Source organism: Pelophylax lessonae (assembly GCF_965119305.1).
Source record: "Pelophylax lessonae genome assembly, chromosome: 3".
Lineage (NCBI taxonomy): Eukaryota > Metazoa > Chordata > Amphibia > Anura > Ranidae > Pelophylax > Pelophylax lessonae.
In genome coordinates, this window is record NC_138770.1 from 352,233,245 (window position 1) to 352,258,609 (window position 25,365).

At 42.9% G+C, this 25,365-nt stretch overlaps 1 protein-coding gene across 1 annotated transcript in view; it reads right to left on the bottom strand.

Annotated features, from left to right (window-relative positions):
• Positions 1-25,365, bottom strand: part of IMPG1 (interphotoreceptor matrix proteoglycan 1) — a 348,223-nt gene that overhangs the window by 29,830 nt on the left and 293,028 nt on the right. The window contains exon 15 of the mRNA XM_082249671.1: positions 16,779-16,989. Coding sequence (XP_082105797.1) covers positions 16,779-16,989 — 211 coding nt within the window. The remainder of the gene's footprint in view (positions 1-16,778; positions 16,990-25,365) is intronic.

The window sequence follows — 25,365 nt, forward strand, 5'->3', positions numbered from 1 at the left end:
TGAATTTATATAGCGCCAACAAATTCTGTAGCACTTTACAATATTCAATTACAAGCTAGTGGGTCACGAAAAAAAACTGTATTCAGAAGTGGGTCTTGGCCCAAAAAAGTTTGGGAAGCCCTGCTATAGAGTAATTCAGCCACTTTTTTTACTATTCTTTTCTTGGGCTGTTAATTACTTTTTATGTTGCTATCTGATGTGTGTCTCCACATCTGCCTTTGTCCGCATGCATGTTGGTTATGGTCTGGGGATCTCATGCACAGCAATAACATATAGCTTCTTTATTAACCTATCTTTGTAATACCTTTCCACATGGTATAATACACTGTTTTTTGTATTTGAATATTTTTGGATATGTTTTGTAACGAGACCCTTGCTCGCTCGCTCGCTTCCGCTCTCCCGACACTCCTCTGTTTCTAGTGAGTCAGCTTGCAGATCGCACCGTCTGATGGTTCGGTCAACCAAGGATCCGGGATCCGAACTACAGCTATGTGCCGTTCGGAATCCATTAGAACAAACACCAAGCAGGCTGTATGTAAGTTCAAACAGGAAGACAATTTATTGGAAGCACACAGCACACTTTTATACAGAATTTGGAACATCCTGCCCCCAACAACCGCTTTCCCATTGGTCAATTGCACAGTACATGCCGTTCTCCTTCTGGTCCTCCTTAGCCATGCAAATGAGGACTTGGAAATGAGTCAGCAGGGATTGGTTAAGGACTGTTATGTGTAATGAGACAAGCCCCCAAGGGGCAATCAATGTACACAATAGCCAGACACGGAACAATGGTTCCATAACGAGCCCCACCTAATACACATTACTCTGAGTGTCAATACATCCCTTAGCAGACAACAGGTAGGTTCATTAGCACACCCGACAATAGGTGAATGGAAAGCCACCTCAGACAAAAGCAACATTGTTAGACAGTCAGTCTCCTCATTGAACTTCCTGGAATGACCATATTAGGAGTTGTACTTCCTGGCCAAAGACCTCATGGCAAATGGGAACAAATCTCAATATTTCTACATGGAGACCTTGCTGACAAATATGAAGCAATCCAAACCATCACCCATCTGTCCTTAAATTCCAGTGACGGTGAACACCGTCACATGTTTCTATTATAAAGAATTTGTACAAGCAAATAAGCTCCTGAAGAAGCAAAATTTGCGAAACATGTAGAGCTACTAATCAATTTACTTCTCATTCCACTCCATGACAGGATATGTTTCAGGTTTTATTATCTTATTGGCTCTGACTTTATTGTCCGAACTGGTTCACTATATATATCTTTATGTTGTTTACATTGTAATTATATCATGTATACATGTGCTTTTATGCAAATTGTTATCAATAAAATGTGATTTTTTTTTTATAATTGTGCCTTTAAAGTCCAGGTTTCCCAACCTTCTACGTATATACATAATCATTAGGAGGTGGCACGGGTCCCTACCTTCTATACACCCACAGCACCACCCTGTGTTGGTGTAAAAATTAATTTTCAATTACAGATATGTAGGTTGTACCAAAGTTTTTTTTACAAACTGACAGCTGAAAGAAGATAAGCTTATAAGAGACAAACTGTAATGTGCGCCTGATGTGGTTTATGTAATGGGTACAATACATTTATACAGTATTTTGTGTAACTTTAATGTCAAGTTTTTCATTTATTTTTTTCTCTCTTTTGTAAACTATCTAAGATAGCTTCATTGTAATTTTCTTCTTGATTTTCTTGCCGGGCCCTTAAACAGCATTGGGCCCATAGGCTGGTGCCTGCTCTGCCTATTTAGTAATATGCCACTTATTCCTGAAAACTCCTGAAAACACAAATTTCTTGGCAGACATGCTAATCCAATGAATTAATCCCTTTCAAAGTCACTGACTCAAAGCAAGTATGCTCATTAGAAGTTTGGATTTTACATTTGTTTCAGGTCAGTATCTCAATATACAGTATCCAGTATTAGCTGCACCATTCTAAACTCCAGTTAATTAATATAAATACTTGAATAAATTATCAGTAATATGTTGTACAAAATGAAAGAAAGCAGCGCAGCTATACCTCCTATTGTACACACATGACAAATACGGCAAAGTAGCAAGTGTTGTCACCTGTGTAAATCACCTTAGACGTCTGAAAAACAACAAGGCTGACTCATGTGTGATTATCTGATTCTGTAGAGAACATTCAGTCAAGCTCAGCTTCTGGAAAATATATTTTTATATTAATAATTTTATTTAAGATGGTTTATGTGATTATATAGCTTACTGTGCTGGGTGACTTGTTCTTTACAGACTTGAACCACTACTACAAAAAAGTTTACAGAGGTAAAGAGATTTTAAAATCTATATGTATACATTTATATGTACGAATGTGAAGATTTAAGAGGTGATATGGTGCCTCAGGTGCAAGCTCAGTTTTTTGAACCCTGAAACAACATGGTCTATATTTGCCATCAACAGTAAAAGCAAGGGTTTTGTTCGCATATCTGTGCTGAAAATTGCATGTTAAGAAGGCACACAGTTTTCTAAGTGCAGCACAAGTAAGATGAGTATAGCTCAGGCTATGCTCTTAGCAGAGAAACTGTAACTTTGCCCTGCATTGAAAAGAGGACAGCGTCTCTTTAAAGTGAGTCTATTGCTTTGTACTGTATGGGCAAAGCACAGGTTTACTTTAACCGCACTCAAACTGGATGCAAGAGTTACAGTGCAAAAGTGGAAAGGAATTTCTAACTGTACTACAGTCTACAATGATACAGAACGGTACTCAGGCTTACACTTTTCTGTGAACAAGCCCATACAGTTTATGTTTATAATTGTGGGGGGTAACAGTCCCCATTTCTCCCCTTTCCAGACTATATAACACAGCTTCTGAACCACTGCACAATGTACACTGAGCTGTACATTTTATTATAGCATTTTAATGCTGGTCTGTACTGTACATTACATATGCCGTACCATTTCTCTGTTCATGCTGTGCTGGGTGTTACCTATTCCAGATTGCCACACTCTGTATTCTATGCTGTATGTTGCACATGCTGAATTGCCGCACTCTGTGTGCTGTACCTTACATATTTCAAAATGAAGCCATCTATACAATCTTTAGACATTTGCACTCTGTATAACGTTCTCTATATTGCATATTTTGCTCCTCTCCATTCTGTATACTATACAGTGTATTATGACATACCACATCACTCTGTGCACTGTGCTGTACCTTATACTCCACACTGTCCCAGCTTGTACTCTCTACTGTATGTTATATACTCCATATCGCACCACTCCACTGTATACTGTTATGTAAGTTATATAATACATCCCTTTCCATTCTGTACACTGTGCTGTGTTACATATACACTACATACCCACCACCCTGTACATTATGATATACAGTATGTTATATGATCTATGCTTCTGAAGTCTGTACTTTTCGTTGTATGCTATGCAGCACACCCCCTAAAGAGCCACAAGTAACTGGGATCCCCCACCCTGCACAGCCAGGCGCATCAAATCTTCTCAGGCACTCCAGAGCCAGAGAACAGTCCTTGTCCTTGACTTTGTTTTTTTTGTTAGTTATTCAGGGATAGTATTCTGGATAGGGATAGGACATTATGGGATGCCCATTTGACTTCAACAACAACTTCAGGGACAACTTCTCCTTTATACAGTCTCTATATACAGCTCCTTTTCTTCACTAAAGCACGCGCCTGCTTGCAGAACCTAGCTGAAACACTGAGAATATCTGACAGTCAGATGAAGCAATCACCCATTACAAGCAGGGACCCAAAGCCCCTTAGGTGTGTAGTAGAATTTCAATGTTCAGCTTAATTATGCTCCTGTGGCTACTGCTCCCAGCACCACCTCTTCAGGCACTGCCAACCCACCTGCCTTCAGCTGCCCCTCTCACTTGCCGTCTAGGATAACTTCTCCTCGCAGTCCTCCACACTGACACTCACCAGCCCAATCCCAGATGTGCTGACCTGCTCCAGTTGTTCTCTCTCCTTGCTCCCTTGCCTCCTGGAAATCCTCCTCCCATATGTTATAGAAGAGCCTTCCAGCACCCGAGCCCTGGCCCAAAGTCACCCCCCAGACTAGGGGGCACCCTCAAGGGCCGAGGCAGCTACCTCAGCACTCCATCTCCATCTTCTTCCTCCCGACTGCTCCTGCTGGCATGACTCATGCCTATTTATGGGGTGGCCTGCTCCCTTCCTGCCCTTTTACTGGGGATTGGCTAAGGTCCTCCTAAATATTCATGGCAGCCCCTCCCCACTCCCACCCACCAGCTCTAGAAGTTTCTACCAACTTCCAGACCAGGGGAAGTGCCACAGAGAGCTGCCTGATGAGTCATCCAGCCCTGAACTAAAGTAACCCTGACCCAGATTTCATAGCTCAGTCTTGGCCCTGAGCTAACTATGTTTTCCCTGTCCTGACAGACCTACACTAACTCTAGCACACTTCTAAAGGGTGCTACAGTTTTATAAAACAAAATGCTAATCATCATATTATTTTCTTATGACTAAAGTTTTCTTTGTATCACTATGATTTTTAATAGGGTGATAATCCAAAGAGCTTGCTTTTACTACTCTAATCTTAAAACATCAGTATTAATGTTATATTTAACTATTACTAGGTTGATCAAAACCAGCAAAATATACAGTATACATAAACTTATAAACATTACTGAAACACCCCAGTTTTAAGAAACATTATTTCTATGTCTTTGCTTACTTTCACTTTTTATTTAAAATTTTATATCTTGGTCATGGAGATGTCAGTGTCAATGTACTGTCTATTGCAGCGGTTGCCAACCAGTAGTCCACGGACCACTGATAGTCTATGAGAAAATCTTAGTGGTTATCAGGGGTTCTGCCGCAAATGAACATTGTGGTGGATGTATACCACCCAATGTTGTTTCCAGTCAATACTGTCAGTGCACATTGATACCTGATACCTCCTCTGTAGTTTCCCTGTGAACTCAGAGGGAGGTGCTGGGAGGAGTTCAGAGATGGGGAGGTGAAGGAGGAGGGGACCTCCAATGGCAGCGCTGATCACAGACTGTGGGAAGAAGCATGGAGCTTGACCACAAGGCTGGATAAGAAGGTTGGATCCAATGATAAGTCTGTGTAAGGCAGCGGTGTGATGCAAAGTGGGAGGGGGGGGGCAGAGAGCCAGAGCATTGTGTGTACAAGGCAGCAGTATGATCCAGTAGGAGGGGGGCAGAGAGCCGGAGCATTGTGTGTATAAGGCAGCAGTATGATCTAGGGGGAGGGGGGCAGAGAGCTGGAGCATTGTGTGTATAAGGCAGCAGTATGATCTAGGGGGAGGGGGGCCGAGAGCTGGAGCATTGCGTGTATAAGGCAGCAGTATGATCTAGGGGGAGGGGGGCAGAGAGCTGGAGCATTGTGTGTATAAGGCGTTAAAATTCATGTAAATTCAAAATTATTAGCTTAGTGATGCGTAAGGTCCGAAAAGTTGGCGACCACTGGTCTATTCTACATTAGGCCCTGTGCTTCAGATTTTTCATTAACTTGTGTTTTTAACTATCTTCCCCTACCTTCTCCTTTTCACTTATCTTTGTTTAAGTATTTAGTGTATATTACCTTACTAATGTACATATATATCAAGTATCTTCTATCCATTTAAATATTTCTGTGAAAAGCCCAGTAATTCTCTTTTCTTTAAAACAATAATGCAACCTATAGTAGGGCAGTCATAAAAGGACTGTTTCTTTTAACTTAGAAACAGGGCCAGTGCTTAGGTAGAGCATGAAAGGAGAAAAAGAAATGATAAAAACATGTCTTCTGTGATTTCCCTTCGACAGTTCGCTATGACTCAAGTCTATTTACTAGTAGCAGTAAGTGCAATTAATGTTTTAAGGGCTCTCTATGCCATTTGTTGTATTTTATTACAGAGATTACTGGAGAATTTGAAATAGAAAAGGACAGCTGTGGAAAAAGGTCAGCAGTGGAGCCACTAAGTAAATAAATAATATAAAGCAAGATATGAGCACTTGCTTGTTCTTCCTAGTATAACTCATATGCTAAGCCAATAGAAATCATTTTTATTTTAATGGATTTAAATGGCAGTGGCATATTAATGTTTGTGCTGTAGGCATATATTTGTCTTAGATGCCATCCTGCAGAGTGCAGATAAGGTAAAAAAAATATAGCCCACGTTTTTCTCTTTATATTTTCTTTTCATAAGTCCTCCTGTCTCACAAATCTGGCATCTTTTTCATGTGGAAAAGGGAAATAAACAACTTAGTCTGCTGTGTGTATTACACATAGCCATTGTTTTAACCGGCTGATCGTCTTATGTTGCTTTCAATATTAATTATCTGCAGGTCATTCTATGAGGGATACAGTAGGTGCACCTTTAGGAACATGTTATATATTATACCCCTATTTAGGGTGTAACATGCAACATATTGTTAAAGGACTGAACACCCTCAACCCCATTCTTTCGAATCTTCCTCCAGTTTTCAAACTGAAAGCCAGTACAGAGGTACAGGCCAAAAGCTAAAGGGAGAGTGTGCAGGAGCCTGACATTGCACCTATGTCCCACTGATCATGGGTGCAATACTTTGTAGGTTCATGTAAAAATAGAATAAATTCATATCTTTTTACCTGCAAAAATTTGTGCATGTATAATTTTTATTTTACCTATTATTTTTTTTATCCTTTAATTTATCTTTCAGCTCCCAAACTCACTTTGTGCCATGCCACATCATGTTCCCGTGTGTTTTTACTTTCATGTTTTCTCACTCCCTTAGGGCTCATGATCATTCACATGCAATATGCTGCGTTCAGATCTGTAATTTTTACAGGTTTTAATGCTGCTGCATTGTATGCTATGGTCTATTCACACTGTTCCATTTACATGTGTAAACCTAAACTAGAAAAACTGGCTTTCACAGTCTTATCTTAGGTTGTACCCATGTATATGTTTCCATTAATGTTTATATGCATACAAATAGATCACATGCACTATGGCCTATGGAATTCAGGGTCAGCATGTACACATGTATAAATAATTAGACACAACAGTTACATTATAGCAGCAAAACCTGACCTAGAATTGGTGTCTTGTGACTTCAGATACAAACTTGCATTGTTAGGATTTTTTTGATTAAAGAAAACTTCAACCAAAGAAAAAAAAAATGAAAGAACAAGTGGTAGGTGACAATTCATAAGTACAATTATAATGGCCATAGACAAAGCAAATTTCTTTCCTGCACGGCTTGCAGGAAAGAAAGTAGCTTGATTCCACCATCAACACATTGTTGATAGGGGAATCCCTTCCACCGAGTCGTTGTGTTCTCCTAGTGGAGGGGGGGGGAAGCTGTCCCTGCTGGGAAAAGACAGTGATTATTGTTAGCAGCCACTTGCAGCAATTGCAGATAAAGTCTAACAGGCTTTTGGTACCCAAGTTAATTGATCCATCAGCTTGGGTACATTCTGCCTGGGCTTACATGGTTCGAATCTTGGCCGGTTCCTGCTGAACTGGCCAAGATTTGAACCATCTATGTCCGGCTTGAGAGTGGGAAATTGACCCTGTTTCTGTAAGAAAGCAAGAAATTGCACACTGTTAATGTCAAATCACTTTCAAGTTTATTAAAGCTGGACAATGCACACCACAGCCTCCCTTTACGATGATCCCTCTCTAACATTTCACCCAATACACAGAGATAGAGGAAAGCTTTTTTATGCAGTATAAAATCAATCTCAGAGAGTTACATACCATATATTCATCAAGCACATCTGGCAACTGAACTTTATGAGAGGTCTGTGTTACATCTCAATAACATTTCTTTAAAAAAAAAAAAAGGAAACAGTGATCTGCCAAGCTCAGCACATCATCACTACCAGTGGCGGCTGGTGTATATGGGGCGCAGGGGCTATCCATGTGTCCGGCCCCCTAATCTACATGTAGGGCACCGGACGAATGGAGTTCAATGGGGCTTTTTTTTTAACCATGTGGATAGAGCCAGAGGCTCTCACAGGCTAAAAAAAAGGGTGGGCTCGAATCCTCCTGGCCAATCAGGAAGCGGATTTTGAGACCCGTTTCCCGATTGGCCGAAAGGAGAATCCATGCCATTGGGCATGGAGGAGGAGACACAGAAGACAGGGGAAAGAAGCCGATGCCGCCTGCTGCTGCATCCAGGCAGGGTGAGTGAGGGGGGGTCCTGTCCTGTTTCCCCTGTCCTGTCTCCCCTCTCTCCTGTCTCACTGTGGTCCAGGGGGGGTATGGTGTGCGGCCTGGTGTGGTCCGGGGGGGTATAGTGCGGTCCGTCTTCCGCCCCCCCCGGCCCATGGAGCACCAGCCGCCACTCATCACTACGCTGATCTCAGCTGGATCACACCACATACCGGCCACTGCGCTGCAATGCAGCAGGTGGTGTGAACAAGCCCTTATGTGCACCGCACTGCGTTTTATTGCATTTTCATGCATTTACATGCATTTGTGCATGTTGCTGTGCTTTTGCAGTGTGGAAAAATGCAGCTTGAACGATGCCCATATTTTGCACTGTCAATGCAGCTGGAGTGCAGTCAAAAATGTATCCCATTGCATCTGGTGTGAATAGGCCCTAAGGGCTGGTTCACATCAGGAATCACAAAGGAATGTGCTGTGTGATTCACATGCGATCCTGGTGATTTCAGCCCATTCATTGACACCCGCTGCAGGTTGCAACTGCACTGCATTCTGAATGTAGGATGGGAAGCATGCACAGAACATGGATTTACCGAACCATGTTCTGGTGTGAACTGGCCCCTAAAGAACCCAACACTCTAAACAAAGTTAATTGAGAAAGTGGAAAATAGCACAAAGTATAATTTGATATACTGTATCTATCCAACTGTATTGATCAACATAGATTAGAAGCTGAATGATAGAGCATTTCTAAAGGTAATAGAGGCGAATTAGAAAAAGTGGGGATGAAGTGAGGATGGAAAAAGAAAGAGGTAAAAGAGAAATAAAAAGAAAAAAGGAGGTAGGAAAAAAAAAAGAATGAAGAAAAAAAAAAGGGGTAAACACTTTTTTCCTGTCAGTCTCCATGGCAGCCTACGTGTGGGTTAACCCCGCCTCCACTCCAAGGATATAGGACCCCCCTCCCATATATTTCAGCTCTCAGGCACAGCAGGTGTTTCTTTTTTGTCCTCCTCCAAGGACCTACAATTCTGATGTCTTACTATTGTCCGGCTTACCTCAGGATACTTTGGATGGTGTCTGCATGTCCAGGGCCCAGCCACGGGCGGGTGAGTGACATTTAAATTCCCCTGCTCTCTGCGGTTGACTGAAGCTTGGCCAGCGTTTTCTGACATGGGTCTGAAGATTCACATTGCATCCCTTCATGGCAGCGGTATTTGTCATTTATGTACACTTTGTTTGTATCTCTTTCTATCACTTTGCAGTGTTTGTTTGGCCCCAATGGCGCTGGAACGCTTCCTGCGTTCCAGCAACCCTTCCTCTTCCTCCTCTGCCTCTTGCGACCAATCGGTGGACGCTTCGTAGTCCCGCACATGCGCAGTACGTCACGAACGAAGCCGAGGCTTGGTTCGCGCATGCGCATTAGCGATCGCGGCCACATCACCGCTGACGTCATTCCAGCGGGAGATTTAAGCAGCTGACGGTTCCCCTGTACCTTGGGAAAGTACTGTGGGCGTTGCGGCAGCTTCCCTGTGTCTCTGGATTCCTTGCTACAGGTATGTGCAATGGATACTTGACTGCAGAGGGGGTGGAGGGGGCGGATGGTTTGCTACCTCACAATGTATCACTATCCTGGTGTCTGATGTGTATTACCTTTCTTTATCAGTCTGGTTATTGGCCTGAAGTATGGATCCTGCGTCACCGCCCTCCTGTGGCCAGCCCTCTCACAACAGGTGGGTGCTGGCATTTTTCAGGGGGGCGGGGGAGGGCTAGCTGGTCCCTGTTTCATGGCTAAATCCAGTGTCTCCCCAATTTTCTCTTTTTCCATCAGCTCTTCCAGGCCTGATTTGTCACAAGAAAGAGACCCTGTCAGACCTCGTGGGAGTTCATCCTCCAGATCAAAGCGCCATGAATCTCCATCAGGGAGTAGGCAGCAAGGGAGACGCTCTAATTCCTCCCCCAGACACCATAAACAACACCAGAGTCACCGCACATACCAGAGAGCCTGTTGGGGTTGTGGGGCGCATGTCCCGGAGGACAAATCCCTATGTGAGCTATGTTTTGCTCAAGCAGCCGGTGAGAGGGTGCACGAGGACCATGGATTGGAATCTCTAGTGAAGAGAATAGTGCAACAGTCCCTGAAAGAATGGGGTACGGTCCCACCACTTGGTCCCACTACATCCAGTTCTCCAGCGGAAGTGCAGGAAGATCAAGGCCCCTCTCAACCGAGCATTACTTCTGCAAAATCATCTGACAGTGATTCGGAAGAAGAAGCGGCAGTGGGCGGCTTTGAGTTTGCCCTGGTTTCACCCCTGATCAGAGCCATTAAGGAAGCTCTAAGATGGGAGGATCCTGTGTCTCCCCAGAAAAAGCAGCGGAAGTTCTTCAAGCACCTTGGCAAGGAGCGTATCAGCTTTCCTTCCCTCTCTGAATTACAAGAGGTGATTACTGAAGAGTGGAGTAAAGGGGATAGTAAGTCTTCCCTATCTTCCAAACTTGGGAAATTATATCCCTTCAAACCTGAAGATGTCGCCCGTCTGAAATCTGCTCCCCTTGTGGATGCGGCAGTTACAAGATTAGCAAAGCATGTCACTTTGCCCCTGGATGACGCGGTTTCCTTCAGAGATCCCTTGGATAGAAAAATAGATCTAGACTTAAAGAGGATCTATGTGATGGCCGGAGCGGCCTGCAAACCTGTTATGGCATTAGCTATGATGTCTAAAGCCTTGGAAGTCTGGGTATCTGATATTGAGACTAAACTTGGAAGCTTTTCAGAAGAAGCTGTTGAAAGCTCTCCTATTCATGAACTCAAGTTGGCTTCAGTATTTTTAGGAGAAGCATCCATTGATATTCTGCGCCTTCTGTCCAGATCTATGTTATCCTCAGTGACGGCAAAAAGGGCCTTGTGGCTTCGCCCGTGGCTTGCGGATCCAGCTTCTAAGCAAGCATGGTGTAAGATCCCTTTCGAGGGTACTTCCCTTTTCGGGAATAAATTAGACAGCGCCATTGCTAAGGCTACTGGCGGAAAGTCAGGCTTCCTCCCGCAGGATAGACGTTTATTCGGTCAGAAGAAGCCCCAACCTAGGAGGCAATACACGGAGAGATCAAGAGACGCACGCTCTTACAAACCTAATAGAGACTTCCGGAGAAATTGGAGAGGTGGTCAATCTTCTACTCGGAGGTCATCCAAAAATCCAGTGCCTGCTGGACAAGAATCCACTAAATCTTTTTGAGATTGGGCCCGTTCAGACATGCCAGGTGGGGGCACGTCTTCTTCATTTTCAGCATGTCTGGACGGCCTCAATCACGGACTTTTGGACCGTAAAGACAGTCTCTACAGGCCACAGATGGTCATTTCTGGCAGATCCAGTTCCACGGTTCATTCCAACTCATTTGCCCTGTCTAGAAGAGAGAAGAGAAGTCTTGCTCGCCTATGTAGACGCTTTGGTGGCTCAAGGAGCAGTGGTTCCTGTTCCAGAACAGGAAAAATTTCAAGGTGTTTATTCACCCCTCTTTCTAGTCCAGAAGAAGAACGGGGCCTGGAGGCCCGTTATAGATCTTACATACCTGAACAAGTTCATAAAGAACGAAAAATTCAAGATGGAAACACTCTCAACTATTCAAAAGGCAGTACTGCCAGGAGACTGGCTCGCCTCAATAGACTTGAAAGATGCGTACTTTCATGTACCCGTGGCAACCGACTTTCACAAATATCTCCGCTTCTGTGTTCTGAATCGGCATCTGCAATTCATTTGCCTACCCTTCGGCCTGTCTACCTCGCCCAGAGTATTCTCCAAAGTTCTTCTGGCTGTAGTGGCCTTCATAAGATTGAAAGAAATACGTCTACATCATTACTTAGACGATCTTCTGCTGCTGTCTCAAGAGAAAGACACACAGAGACCAGGTCATTTCGACCCTCAAAGAGTTTGGCTGGCTGTTAAACCTACAAAAAAGTCAGCTGGAGCCCACTCAGCGCCTAGTCTATCTTGGGGCGCAATTCGACACCATAGAGAATTCAATCTCTCTCCCATTAGAGAAGATACCGGTAGTGAGGGAGAGAATCCTTCCAGCTCTTTCTTCTCCTCGGCTGAAAGCCTCTCAGTGCCTCAAAATCATTGGCACCATGGTGTCCACGGCTCCAATGGTCAAATGGGCTCTTTGGCGTATGAGGTCCTTCCAGAAAGGGTTCCTACAACAATGGAACTCATAAGAGAGGGATCAGTAAATTCATATCTCCTCCAGCATGAGACTTAGTCTTCTCTGGTGGCTGCAATGCAGGAATCTGCTCAATTGTCACTCTCTGATACCAGTCTCGTGGACTATAATCACAACAGACGCCAGCAACTCAGGTTGGGGGGCTCATTGTTTGACAGAGATGACACAAGGAAAGTGGTCTTTTCAGAGACACACACCAGTCTCCAACATACTGGAGCTCCGAGCAGCCTACCAGGCTCTTTGATCTTTCCAACACCTGGTGGAAGGGAAATCTATAATGATTCGGATGGACAACACCACGGCAGTGTCTTATGTGAAGAGACAAGGTGGGACATGGAGTCTCTCTCTACTACGAGAGTTAGACCCAATTATGTCTTGGGCCCAGACTCACCAAATAGATATCTTGGCAGTCTACATTCCAGGTTCACAGAATGTTCAAGCAGATTTTCTGTCCAGAGTCCAGTTGCACCACAACGAGTGATCTCTCCATGTGGAGTCGTTCAAATGGATCCTGTCGTTGGGAGTATCTCCCAAAGTCGACCTGTTCGCCTCTCCTTGCAACCACAAGTTGGAGAAGTATGTTACGAGAGGCAAATGCCATCAAGCCTACGGGACAGATGCGCTAACCGACAGGTGGGAGTTCAGCAGGGCTTACGCCTTTCCTCCAGTACCCATCATTCTCAAATTTCTGCAGAGACTTCAAGCGGCAGATTTAGAGGTAGTGATGGTGGCGCCTTTCTGGCCGAACAGGCCATGGTTTCCGCTACTCCTACAGCTGAGTTATCGGGACCCGGTCCCTCTTCCCCTCAGACCAGACTTGCTTCTTCAGGGAACATCAGTACACCCCTGTCCTGCAATTCTCCGGTTGACGGTCTGGTTCTTGAGAGGGAAAGGTTGGAATCGCTTGGCTGCCCATCTACAGCCATTTCCACATTGATGAATGCTAGACGACCAAGTACTAATAAGGTATACTGCAGAATCTGGTCAAGATTCATGAAGTCTGCATATCCAGAAGGTATGTCTTCCTCAGTCCCTGGGATTCAAGAAATACTAAGTTTTCTTCAGGCTGGTCTGGATATGCCCCTTTCAGTGGCAACTCTAAGAGTCCAAGTTTCGGCTTTGTCTGCCTTCTCTGGGGTCATGTGGGCCCAACACCCACTGATTCAACAGTTCTTCAAAGGAGCAGTCAGGCTCAATCCCCAAAGAAGACCTAGGTTTCCAAAATGGGATCTACCTCTTGTCCTAAATGCCCTCTCAAAAACGGGCCTCTTCCTCTATCAAGGATCTGACCATCCGGACTGTCTTCCTGGTAGCCATTACTTCGGCTAAAAGGGTCTCTGAGTTAAGTTCCCTCGGATGTAGAGAACCATTTCTGACTTTCTTCCCAGATCGGGTAGTTCTGATACCCATGCTGAATTCAAATCCGAAAGTTACCTCGGTGTTTCACCAGAATCAGGAGATCGTCCTGCCTACCTTCCGGTCATCTGATGAGTCCAATCCTCATCCGTTAGATGTAGGAGAGTCCTTAAAAGTCTATCTTCAAGCAACTGCACCATTTAGGCAGTCTTACAACCTCTTTGTCCTGTTCTGAGGAAAGAACAGAGGTAAACCTGCTTCTTCCAGGACTATCGCATAATGGATAGTGGCAGCTATCCAGCAGGCCTATAGAGCTGAGGGGCTGGCTCCTCCGGAGGCAGTGACGGCGCACTCTACAAGGAGTATCTCTACTTCCTGGGCGGCCTCGCGGCACGTGGCTCCAGATGTAGTTTGCAGAGCGGCTTCATGGTCGTCGGTCAATACTTTTATGACCCACTATTGTGTGGAGCCTGCTTCTCTGTCCTCAGTTAGATTTGGTTTGACTGTTTTGTCTGCAAATAGCATGAATTAATGTTTTCTTTGCTAAAGCATTCCCACCCATGTGGCGTGAGCTAGTTATTTCCCACACATAGGCTACCATGGAGACTGACAGGAAAACGGAAAATTCCTATCAAATACTTACCGTAATTTTCCTTTCCTGATAGTCTCCATGGCAGCCGGAGTTACCACCCTCTCGTCTTGGATTCAGCTAAGATATGGAACACCTGCTGTGCCTGAGAGCTGAAATTTATGGGAGGGGGGTCCTATACCCTTGGAGTGGAGGCGGGGTTAGCCCACACGTAGGCTGCCATGGAGACTATCAGGAAAGGAAAATTACTGTAAGTATTTGATAGGAATTTTCTGTTATCTCAGTTCCCCCACAGTGAAGTAACTGATAGCAGGATGCCCAATAAGGAATATGTAATGATAACAATTATACCATCCTGCTATGGGTAACTACAGTGACTAGCTGCCTGTGCAGTCTTTCCTTTCAAAGAATTATCATATTTGTTGTATTCATGGGCTTACTTTTTTAAATTTAGGCTGAAAATACTAGTAACTCCATTACATGTTTTTGAAAAGGAATTGTGAGTTATATAAAAGTAAAAAAAAAACTGTGATATTGCTCAGCATTATCTATTTATATGGTAACTCCAAAGTTTATTTCTACTTCTAAATTTCATGGAACAGTCATGAAATTCTTGGCTTGGAATAAACACAGTTGCCATATGCGTAGGTGTGTTTCTGTCCTTTTCCTAAACATTAAGCAGCTGTACACTCAAACACCAATGTAATTATTGTATATTTGTGGTATGATTCTTATGCATTTAAATGAAGAAACAAAACCTAATTTAACTGATAATAATCAAGTTAGTGACGGCATATTAGGCAGACAGTCAGGGTCAAAGTCAAGGATCAGCTTAGTCATTAGCTTGACCCAGATGACACCTAGAAGAGCAGCCAAGTGCTTACTGTAGTGGCAAACTTCCTTCATTAAGGCTGAAACAAAAGAGACAAACAAAAATTGAATGCCAAGCATGTTTATATCTGATGATTGGTGGCTTCAGTATTTTAGTAAAGCCAGAAATTGCTAAACATTTACCACAGCAGGATGCCGCTTTTAGCACCAGATTCATTTTGCTTGTTGTTGTGATTTTTTTTTTAAATCTTTTTTTTAGCTCAGCTGCTGCTTTCTTGGATATGCAGTGTGAGACTAGTCATACCAGTTAACCAAACAACAGAATATGACATAAAATACGCCTTTCCTTGAAGCATATTATCTAAACCCCAAACCAAAAACATAATATATTGCAGATTACGAATCCTTAACCACTTGCCGACCGCCCACAGTATATTTACTGAGGCAGTCAGCCCCTTCTGGGCAAAGTGACGTAGTACTAAGTCGCTCGCCAGGAGCCTGCAGGGGGCGAGCGCACGCCGCCGGAGGCGCGCTCCCGCCCCTGCTCGTTCCGCTGCATCCCCGCACGAGTGACCAGCGGACCCGATGTCCGCCAGTCACTCGCGATCTCCCGGTGGAGAGGGAGAAAGGCAGACGGCTAATGTAAACAAAGCCACCTGCCATTCTCCCTGGTGTAACAGCAGAGATCATACGATCCTGCTATGTAGGATTGTATGTCTCTGTGGTTACATCAAAAGCCACACCCCTTTACAGTTAGAAACACACCCCTAGGGACACACACAACCCCTTGATCACTAATAAAATTAACCCCTTCCCTGCCAGTGTCATTTTTACAGTAACAGTGCATATGTAAAGCACTGGTTACTGTAGTAATGTCACTGGTACCCCCAAAAGTGTCAAAAATGTCAGTCAGGGGTCCGATCTGTCCGCTGCAATGTCGCAGTCCCCCCAAAAAAATTGCATATCGCCGCCATTACTCGTTAAAAAAAAATAAAAAAAAAAATGACATAAATCTTTCCCTTAGTTGGAAACACAATAACTTTTGCGCAAACCAATTAAAATGCGCTTATTGTGATTTTTTTTACCAAAAATATGTAGCAGAAAACAAATTGGCCTAAAATGTTAAAAAATTTTGATTTTTACATTTTTTTGGGGGAAGGATTTCATATAAAAAAATGGGAGTTTTATTTTTTCAAAATTTTTGCTCTTTTTTTGTTTATAGCGCAAATAGTAAAAATCACACAGGTGATCAAATAGCACCAAAAGAAAGCTCTGTTTGTGGGAAAAAAAGGGCGTCAATTTCATTTGGGTACATCATCGCACGACCGCGCAATTGTCCTTTAAAGTCACGCAGTGCAGAATCACAAAAAAGGCTCTGGTCTTTGAGCAGCCAAATCCTCCGGGGCTTAAGTGGTTAAAGGTGGCAGCTGCATTCGTTTTTTTTCTTTTGTTTTTTTTCCTTCACCTTGGACAGCAGCACTGGACTGGTATAAATAGGAAGATAGAGGGACTTTTTTAAATTCTGCTAAAAATAGTGCACTAGGTTTGTAGAGTTTAAACTTATGTTTATTCCAAAATCCACCACATTATATAGTACTAGTTTTACAAATAGTTCATTAACAGTTAAACTGATTATTGTTACCTGCAAACTGCTCCTTTCCCAGATTCAATTTCACAAATTTCACCTTCAGAGCAGTAGCTGGGTTCCAGGTCACAAATACTTTGACATAGTTCTCCATCAATACTTTTGTAGCCAGGCTTGCATATACAAGTTGCCTCTTTGGTCACTGGGTTTATGGAACATTCTGAGAAGTCATCGCATGCCATGAACTTGCATGGATCTGCCAGGTCAGCTGCAAAGATTGAATAAACAGGTCACAGGCATTTAAAGTATGGAACATTGTCATTTTAATGTTTGATATGCTGACTTTTTTTTCTCAACTTTGGAGCATCTTCTCACCATTTAGGATGCTCCTTCTCCCTATATAATTACATTCTTTAATATGCCTCGTCCACTGGATTAATTGAAGCCCTTTGTGCATATAGATTTGTGAAAGAAAGACATTTCACAGGCATTTTCTACATAACAGAAGACAAAATGTGCTTTGCTGGCCTGCATGCTGTAGCATAGGTATTATTAAGGCTGAAGTAAACTATCTCATTCAACATTCACAATGTTTAAGCCTTATTCTACTAGCATTAGTAAATAGATAGGAAGGTATATTATATTTTCATTTCAAATATTTTTGTTATATTGAAATTCCATAAAAAGAAAGATTTTGGATATCCAATACAGAAGACATGTACAACATAATTAAGTAAGGACTGCCATCCTCAACTGCTTTATAAAAAATGGGTGAAAAAAAAAAAACCCCCAAATACAAAAAAAAGCAAGAGTGCAATCAAAAGGAGCAAATGGCCACATAGACGATGTGGAATGAGACAGTTGTGGGCTCAATTTAGGGTGTAATTGCACCAGCAGCTAGAATTACTAGATAAATTTATGACCTTCAGTGTCGATGTTTACTTATAGACACGTATCCGGGACAGCCAACCAGCAGTCCCAGATTTTGTTCTACTTACTGTGTGTATAGATGAGCTTTTTTTGTAGGGTAATACAGCATTGGCCTCAAAAAAATGTTAAAACAAAAAAGAAAAGATAAACACGCCCTATTGATTTACCTCTACAAAAAGTTTATTAGCACATCGATATGAATATAAAAAATCAGCATCAAAACCCAGAGACCCCCCCCCCCAAAAAAAAAAAAAGACCTCCCTTGTACCCACTACATACAACACTTACCCTAACCAGCTAAAGACCCCCCTACATAAACCCCACCTAGAGATGAAAGTACTCCAATGAGAGCTGGTGAGACCTTCCCCCAGAGCCCCCTACTCTCTGCCTAACTGCCTGCATGAACACAGAAATGTGAAAACATAAACCTGTCTGTACCCTGAACAACTAGCACCCCACCTTAAAACCGCAAAGGATGGATGAGGTGCTAAAGTTCTACAAGGCAGGGACTTAAAACCTGGACCAGTCTAGCAAAAACAAAACCAGTGATGCATCACAAACATCCAAAAAAGAAAAATCAAGTCAATATACAATATACATCAAAAAGAAAAATTCCTGAACCGTTGCAAAAAAAAGACAAAAAACAAAAGTGAGGTTCAACCTGTAAAGCAACATACAGTCACAAAAATCATGATAGACTGAGGGTATGAATAATACATTTTCCTGGAATGAGATACTAGATAGCCAGATGGAAGTCAGGTTCTACTTTACTGGTAATTGCGAGAAACTGATATCAACTCAAAGGTAAGTAATTACATTGCAAGCATTACAAAAAAAAATACATTTAAGTAATCATGTATGAATGAATAAAGGTCAGAATTATTTTATGGCTTTACATCTGTTTGAAGTTTAGATAGAAGGTGCAAAATCTATTCCCACTGGTGTTTTGTCTTTGTTCTGTTAAACGAAATGCTATGATGCAAAAGGGCAGTTTGGCTTTGGAATTGTATTGAAAAATAGTGGGGTTATTTACTAAAACTGGTGCATGCAAAATCTTGTACAACTCTGCATAGAATCCAATCAGTTTCCAGGTTTTATTGCCAAAGCTGACGTTAGTAGTGGATTGGCTAACTGCACCAGTTTCTGAGTGCACCAGCTTTAGTAAATCTACCCCACTGTGTTTCTAAAGAAATTACTTTTTTTCTACTGAAGATTGAGGAAAAAGTCTGCAAGAAATATATATTTATACACACTGTGAGGGATTAGCTCGGTGGTAGGCGTATGGGTGACCCCTTTGGGGGGGTCGGCACACAGGGAGATAGCCGAGGAGTGGTTGAAAACAATAGTTTATGGTTTATTCTTCCAATTTCTTCAAACAAGTGCATGCAGCAAAACATCAAAATAAAATAAAACAAAATAAATCCTTGCCTCTGTGGGCGGCTACCTTCTCACAGCTGGAACCTGCCTAAGAAGTCTTCCCAACCTACTGTTGGGCCGACACTGCTGATCCTACAGCAGACACTCAAATGTCCATTTGTTTGCTTTCACACAGCACAAACATTGTCCATTGAACATGTCCCTTTGTTTTCTTTCACACAGAAACACTTCGTCTTCTCACCTTTGAGACGTCTTCACTCGTTTTTACCCTCCTGAGCGCACACCGCTTCAGGAGGTCTTCCCCATGCTCACTCAGCTTTCAGGGGGCACACAGGACTGTCCTCTACCCACATGGCGTCAGGATGCAGCCGTTTGTCTGCCTTCCTCTCCCAGCCCACACAGCGACAGGAGGCAGCACTCAATAGATTTTCTCTGGACAAATTATAGAGGCCTTGATCTCCTCATTCCGAACAGCTGAATGGTTTTCAACTTCCTGCTGGCTCTCTCTGCAGCCAACACCCTATAGTATCAGTGAAGTTTCTAAATCAGGTGGAAATGTATCTCCTTCCTGTGACTACATTCCCAGATTTACCTGACTTCCTGTCACATACCCCCCCCTCTTGTTTCAACCCTAGGGTTGGGACACAGATTTCCAGGCACGCATGTGTCAAGCACTGCTGACTCACTGATAAGCCTCCTAGTATCCTCAAGCTTCCGGGTGAAACTGTTTCTGTCATCTTCATTGACAGATTTCTCATAAATGTCACACAGTTTGTCTCTCATCTCATATACACATTCCCTAACTGCATTTTTGGCATCATTTCGCTCCTTCTCAAGTTTGTCTTGCATACAAGTTTGTCCTATCCGCCATGGAGGACCGTGATCCATAGGCAACTCAATTGGGCTAGTCTTAATGTCTTCAACATTCTTAAGACGCCTCTCTCTGCAATCCATAAATGTTTTCCACAAAACTTTGAGAACCTTTGCTTCACTAAGCTTTGTTCCAAGTAGGGACTCTTGACATCCCTCTGTGACTTGAGTTGCCTCTCCATACAGCTGTACACAATCATTGACTTTTTGTTGTAAAAGGGAATGATCTTCCTTCTTGAGCTTTGCTTGCTCTAAGATGCTGTGCAGAGGATTTTCCAATTGAGACAACAGGCTGTCACACATTTCTTCAAAGTGACCCCTGTTCCTTTTCCCAGAGATATCAATATCATTCAAACATTTCATATTCATAGGCAGATCTGAAGCATTTGCACTCATCAACTTCTTAAACTTTTCGCCCTCCTGAGCGAGTCGCAGTAAAGGCCTACTATTTGATTTGATATTCAGTTTATATTTCTTGCCAAACTCTTCACAGAAGTAGCCAACCAGAACATCATCAACTTTCCTTCCACCAACATAGGGGTTAAAGGCAACAACACAGTTGAACCCAGCGATCTGGGTGGTATCCATTATAGACCTCCTCTCTGCATCAGTGAAGAAGCATGGAACTGCAACACATTCTTTTACAGGTTTCTTCAATGCACTTTCTGCTGAACTATTTGACCGCTCAAGGTCACCTAGTTCTTTTTCTCTATCTGAATTCCACATGGAATGCATCTCAAGATCACGATCAAACTTCTGCCACCCGTCTTTCACCAGTTCCATTTTGGAAACACTCCCTGAAAGGCACTTATTCATTTGCTTCACGTTTTCACCAACAGCCTTAGTTTTCCCCACTAGGTTTTCAGCCTGAACTGAGAAATCATCACATTTCTTACTCAGCTCCTTTGTTTGCTGAAGTTCTAATGATACATTTTCCAATGCTTGAAGTTTTTGAAGGAACGGTTTATTCCAAAGGGGTGATTCAAGCCACATGTCATCACATTTCTGAGGCTCACTCAGGACAGACCCCAAAACACTGATCCTTTTAAAAACTGCATCAGGCACACGATCCCCTCTTTGGGACAGATCCTCTGTTGCCTGGAATTCCTCTTCCAGTTCCTGCAACGGAATCTTCATCTCTTCTACTTGCTGTTCTAAGGCTCGCTTAGACTTTTCTAGCTCCTGAACTCTTTTCACAACATCATCCTTGGAGCTGACCAATTCTTCCATTTCTGTACGCAGCTGTTTGTCAACACTTTCTAGTTCAGCCTTACACTCTAGAGCTTCCTCCAAAGAGCGAGCCAAGAACAGGGCTTTGCTCTCGTTATCACGCACCTCGGTTTCTGCACGGGCGCGTTCTTCTGCATATTTTGCAGACACAGTCTTCTCTTCACCAAGCATCTGATCAAACTTCTTTTTCACATCTTCAACACACTGTAATGAACCAACGCTTTCTTCCATGCGTTTTTTCATATCCGCTATCTGAGCTTGCAATGTTGCGACTTGCTCTGATAGGTTTTTCTTTGCTTCCGCCTCCTCTTTTAATTGTTCCAGGAAGCCATTTTTCTCATCTTCCGTTTGTTTGAGCTTTGTGCTAAAACTCAGCCTTTGACACCTCTCTTCCTGTAAGAGTTCCTGCGTGTCTTGCAGCTGCGATTCCAAGATAGAAAAATCTTCCGCAATTTCTCTAGATTTGCTGTCTGCTTGAGAAAGCCGATTTGTGACACTGTCCAACTCAACCTGCAATCGGTTTGCTTTCTCTAACAGCTTAGCACACAAGCGGTCACCTTCTGACACCTTGACTTGCGATTCCAGAAGCTGTGCCTCTACTTTTTCCCTCTTATGTTCACAATCTCCTTTTCCCTGCATAAGAGCTTTCACCTCATTGGCTAGCTTCTGGGAATGAGACCGTAATTCTGCCACACAGGCTTCTTTCTCCTTTAACTGCTGCTGGAAACGTTGGGCTTCACCTTTCCAACTTTCACAGTCTGCACGTAATTCATCTACCACATTGCTCAAAGTGGTGAGCTCATACACAGTACTCAGTAATTTAGCCTCTCTTTCACTTTTCTCGTTGTCGCTGAGAGACAATGTCGTTTTCAGAGCGACATTCTGTTCCTGCGACTCCTGCAGGTCTATTTTTGTAACTTCCAAACACTGAAGACTTTTTTCCAGCTGATTACGCAACTCCAACATTTCACACATACTTTGCTTCTGCAAAGTCTGAATTTCAATTTCCTTTTCCATGAGGATGGTATCTTTCTCCTTTATAGTGTCTTGACATTTTTGCAACTCGACCAAAAGAAGAGCAGTGGTTTCTTCCCACTGTGACACATGAGACTTGAGTAGTTCATTCGTTTCCTGCAAGTTTCTATGCTCCATCTTAAGCAATTCCACGGCTTGTTCCTTTTCTTCCATTTTCCGTTGCAAGGCATCCAACTCAGCCCTGCACACATACTCGGTTTCTTCCAAACCGATGGCCTCCATTGGCTGCTGGCGTCTCTGTTTCCAGCCTGCCATGCTCTCTTGGTGATCCTTTTGTTGAGCTGCAAAGCTCCGTTGTTTCAGCATCTCCCCCATTTTGGGTTTACTTTTCATCTGAGAACCCTGCGTCTCCATAGCAGTTTCATTTGCCCCAGTGTTGCTAGGGACAACAACTTTTCTCTTTAGCCGATTCCGTTCAGGCATGGATGGGGCTGGTTCAAATGGTAGCATCTCCTCCATCCATAGAATCCGGTCTCTCATTTCATCTATCTTTGCATTTTTCAGGCGTTTGGATCGCCCCATCTTCAATAACTCCACAAACAAATTTTTCACAGTCCAGCAAAAAATTTTCAGACCACTGTCTCTTTAACACATGTAGTTTTTCTCTCTCTTGCAAGATCTCTTTTCCTGCACACACAGTTTGTGCAGTCACTTGCACCAGACACAACAAAGTTCATCAAATAATTTTGAGACCGCTGTCTCTTTAAAACACACTTTTTTTTTTTCTGTCAGGATCTTCTCTCCTGCACACATAGATTGTGCAATCTCATGCACCAGATAAAGTTCATCAAACATTTGCACTTCCTTGCAGGGATCTCTGCTTATGCCTGCATCCTCCACCATATGTGAGGGATTAGCTTGGTGGTAGGCGTATGGGTGACCCCTTTGGGGGGGTCGGCACACAGGGAGATAGCCGAGGAGTGGTTGAAAACAATAGTTTATGGTTTATTCTTCCAATTTCTTCAAACAAGTGCATGCAGCAAAACATCAAAATAAAATAAAACAAAATAAATCCTTGCCTCTGTGGGCGGCTACCTTCTCACAGCTGGAACCTGCCTAAGAAGTCTTCCCAACCTACTGTTGGGCCGACACTGCTGATCCTACAGCAGACACTCAAATGTCCATTTGTTTGCTTTCACACAGCACAAACATTGTCCATTGAACATGTCCCTTTGTTTTCTTTCACACAGAAACACTTCGTCTTCTCACCTTTGAGACGTCTTCACTCGTTTTTACCCTCCTGAGCGCACACCGCTTCAGGAGGTCTTCCCCATGCTCACTCAGCTTTCAGGGGGCACACAGGACTGTCCTCTACCCACATGGCGTCAGGATGCAGCCGTTTGTCTGCCTTCCTCTCCCAGCCCACACAGCGACAGGAGGCAGCACTCAATAGATTTTCTCTGGACAAATTATAGAGGCCTTGATCTCCTCATTCCGAACAGCTGAATGGTTTTCAACTTCCTGCTGGCTCTCTCTGCAGCCAACACCCTATAGTATCAGTGAAGTTTCTAAATCAGGTGGAAATGTATCTCCTTCCTGTGACTACATTCCCAGATTTACCTGACTTCCTGTCACAACACACACACACATATTTGTTGTGGGCATTCTATACATAGCTTCTATCAGCAGTGAGACACAATCACTGGGCACCACTTGCCAACCACCTAACTGTACATCATTATTTACCAGGAATATGGTCATGGAAATTTGAGATGCTGTACCTCGAGGTACAGCGCCTTAAAATTTTTATTAACATTATATTTTTGGTGATACCAAAAATTGATGGCTGCTGTATCAATTTCTGTAGAACTTTATCACTAGGTGGGGCTATTTTCAATATATGCAATACCAGGAATATGGTTGCAGCTAAATGCCATAACCTCAGGAATTGAAATTTTCCTCAGCCACTGTTCTTTCTGCTAAAAGTGATCCTAGTCATTGCTTTGCTGCTGCGACCCCTCCCCCGGCGCTTTCCAGTGATTTTCTAGCTTACCTGGCTCCTCGGGAAGCCCAGTAACTGATCCAGTGGCAGCAGCTGGCCACAGAGATTAGCAGAGGAAAGATGGCCTTCACTCATCTCTATGACCTAGGAGGCGGGAGCGACGTCATGACGCCACTTCAGATTCATGGCCAATGTAAACAAGGTCATTTTTTTTTTTTTGAGGGAAAGCATTGAATAATCATTATTATTTTTTTTCCATTCTAGAGGAGAGATGTAGGGTCTTATTACAGATTAACTTATTATTAAAGAGGACCTGTCATGCTTTATTGTTGTCACATGAGATATTTACATTTCTTGTGACACAATAGAAAATAATAAAAAATTAAAGGGACTGTGTAAAATTAAAAAATGTAATAAAATAAATAATATACTTTTAAAGTGCCCCCGTCCCCCCGTGCTCGCACGCAGTGGCGAACACATACATAGGTCACGCTCACGTATGTAAAAGGTGTTTGCACCATACATGTGCAGTATCACCAAAAACGTTTTAGCAAGAGCAATATTTCTAGCACTTGACCTCCTCTGTAACTCTAAACTGGTAACCTGTAAACATTTTTAAAGTGTCACCTATGAAGATTCTTAAGTACCATAGTTTGGCACCATTCCGCCAACGTGGGGACAGGGGCACTATTCCACAAGCGTGTACAATTTTAAAGCATGACATGTTAGGTATTTATTTATTTCGGCATAACATCATCTTTCTTATTTTCCAAAAATTTGGGTTATAGATTGTTTTTTTTTTCTCCCAAAAAACTGCTTTTGAAAAACTGCTGTGCAAATACCATGGGACATAAAAAAAAATGTAATAACCGCCATTTTTTTTCTAGGGCCTTTGCTAAAAATATATATCAAATGTTTGGGGTTCTAAGTTATTTTCTAGTAAAAAAATACAGATTTTTCTCTGTCGCTCATTGACAGATGCAGTCCTCTTTGATTAATATCAGTAGGGTTATATTGCCCCCTACAGGAGTAGGACACTAGGCAGGAAAAACGTTCTGGCCACACCTTAGGGGCAGTCCCAGAGGGTATATCCTCTCTCTCCCTGCTACAGGATGTCAGTTTTTTTTCTGCCTAGTCAGGAGTAAGGACCTAAGTTCCTTGCTGGGATCTCTGGTCCTGGCAAGCTTTTTTGGATAAAACTTTTTTAGTTAGTTTTTTCTCTCCAGTTTTTTTGTTCCTGTGAGATCTTCAAGCAATTAT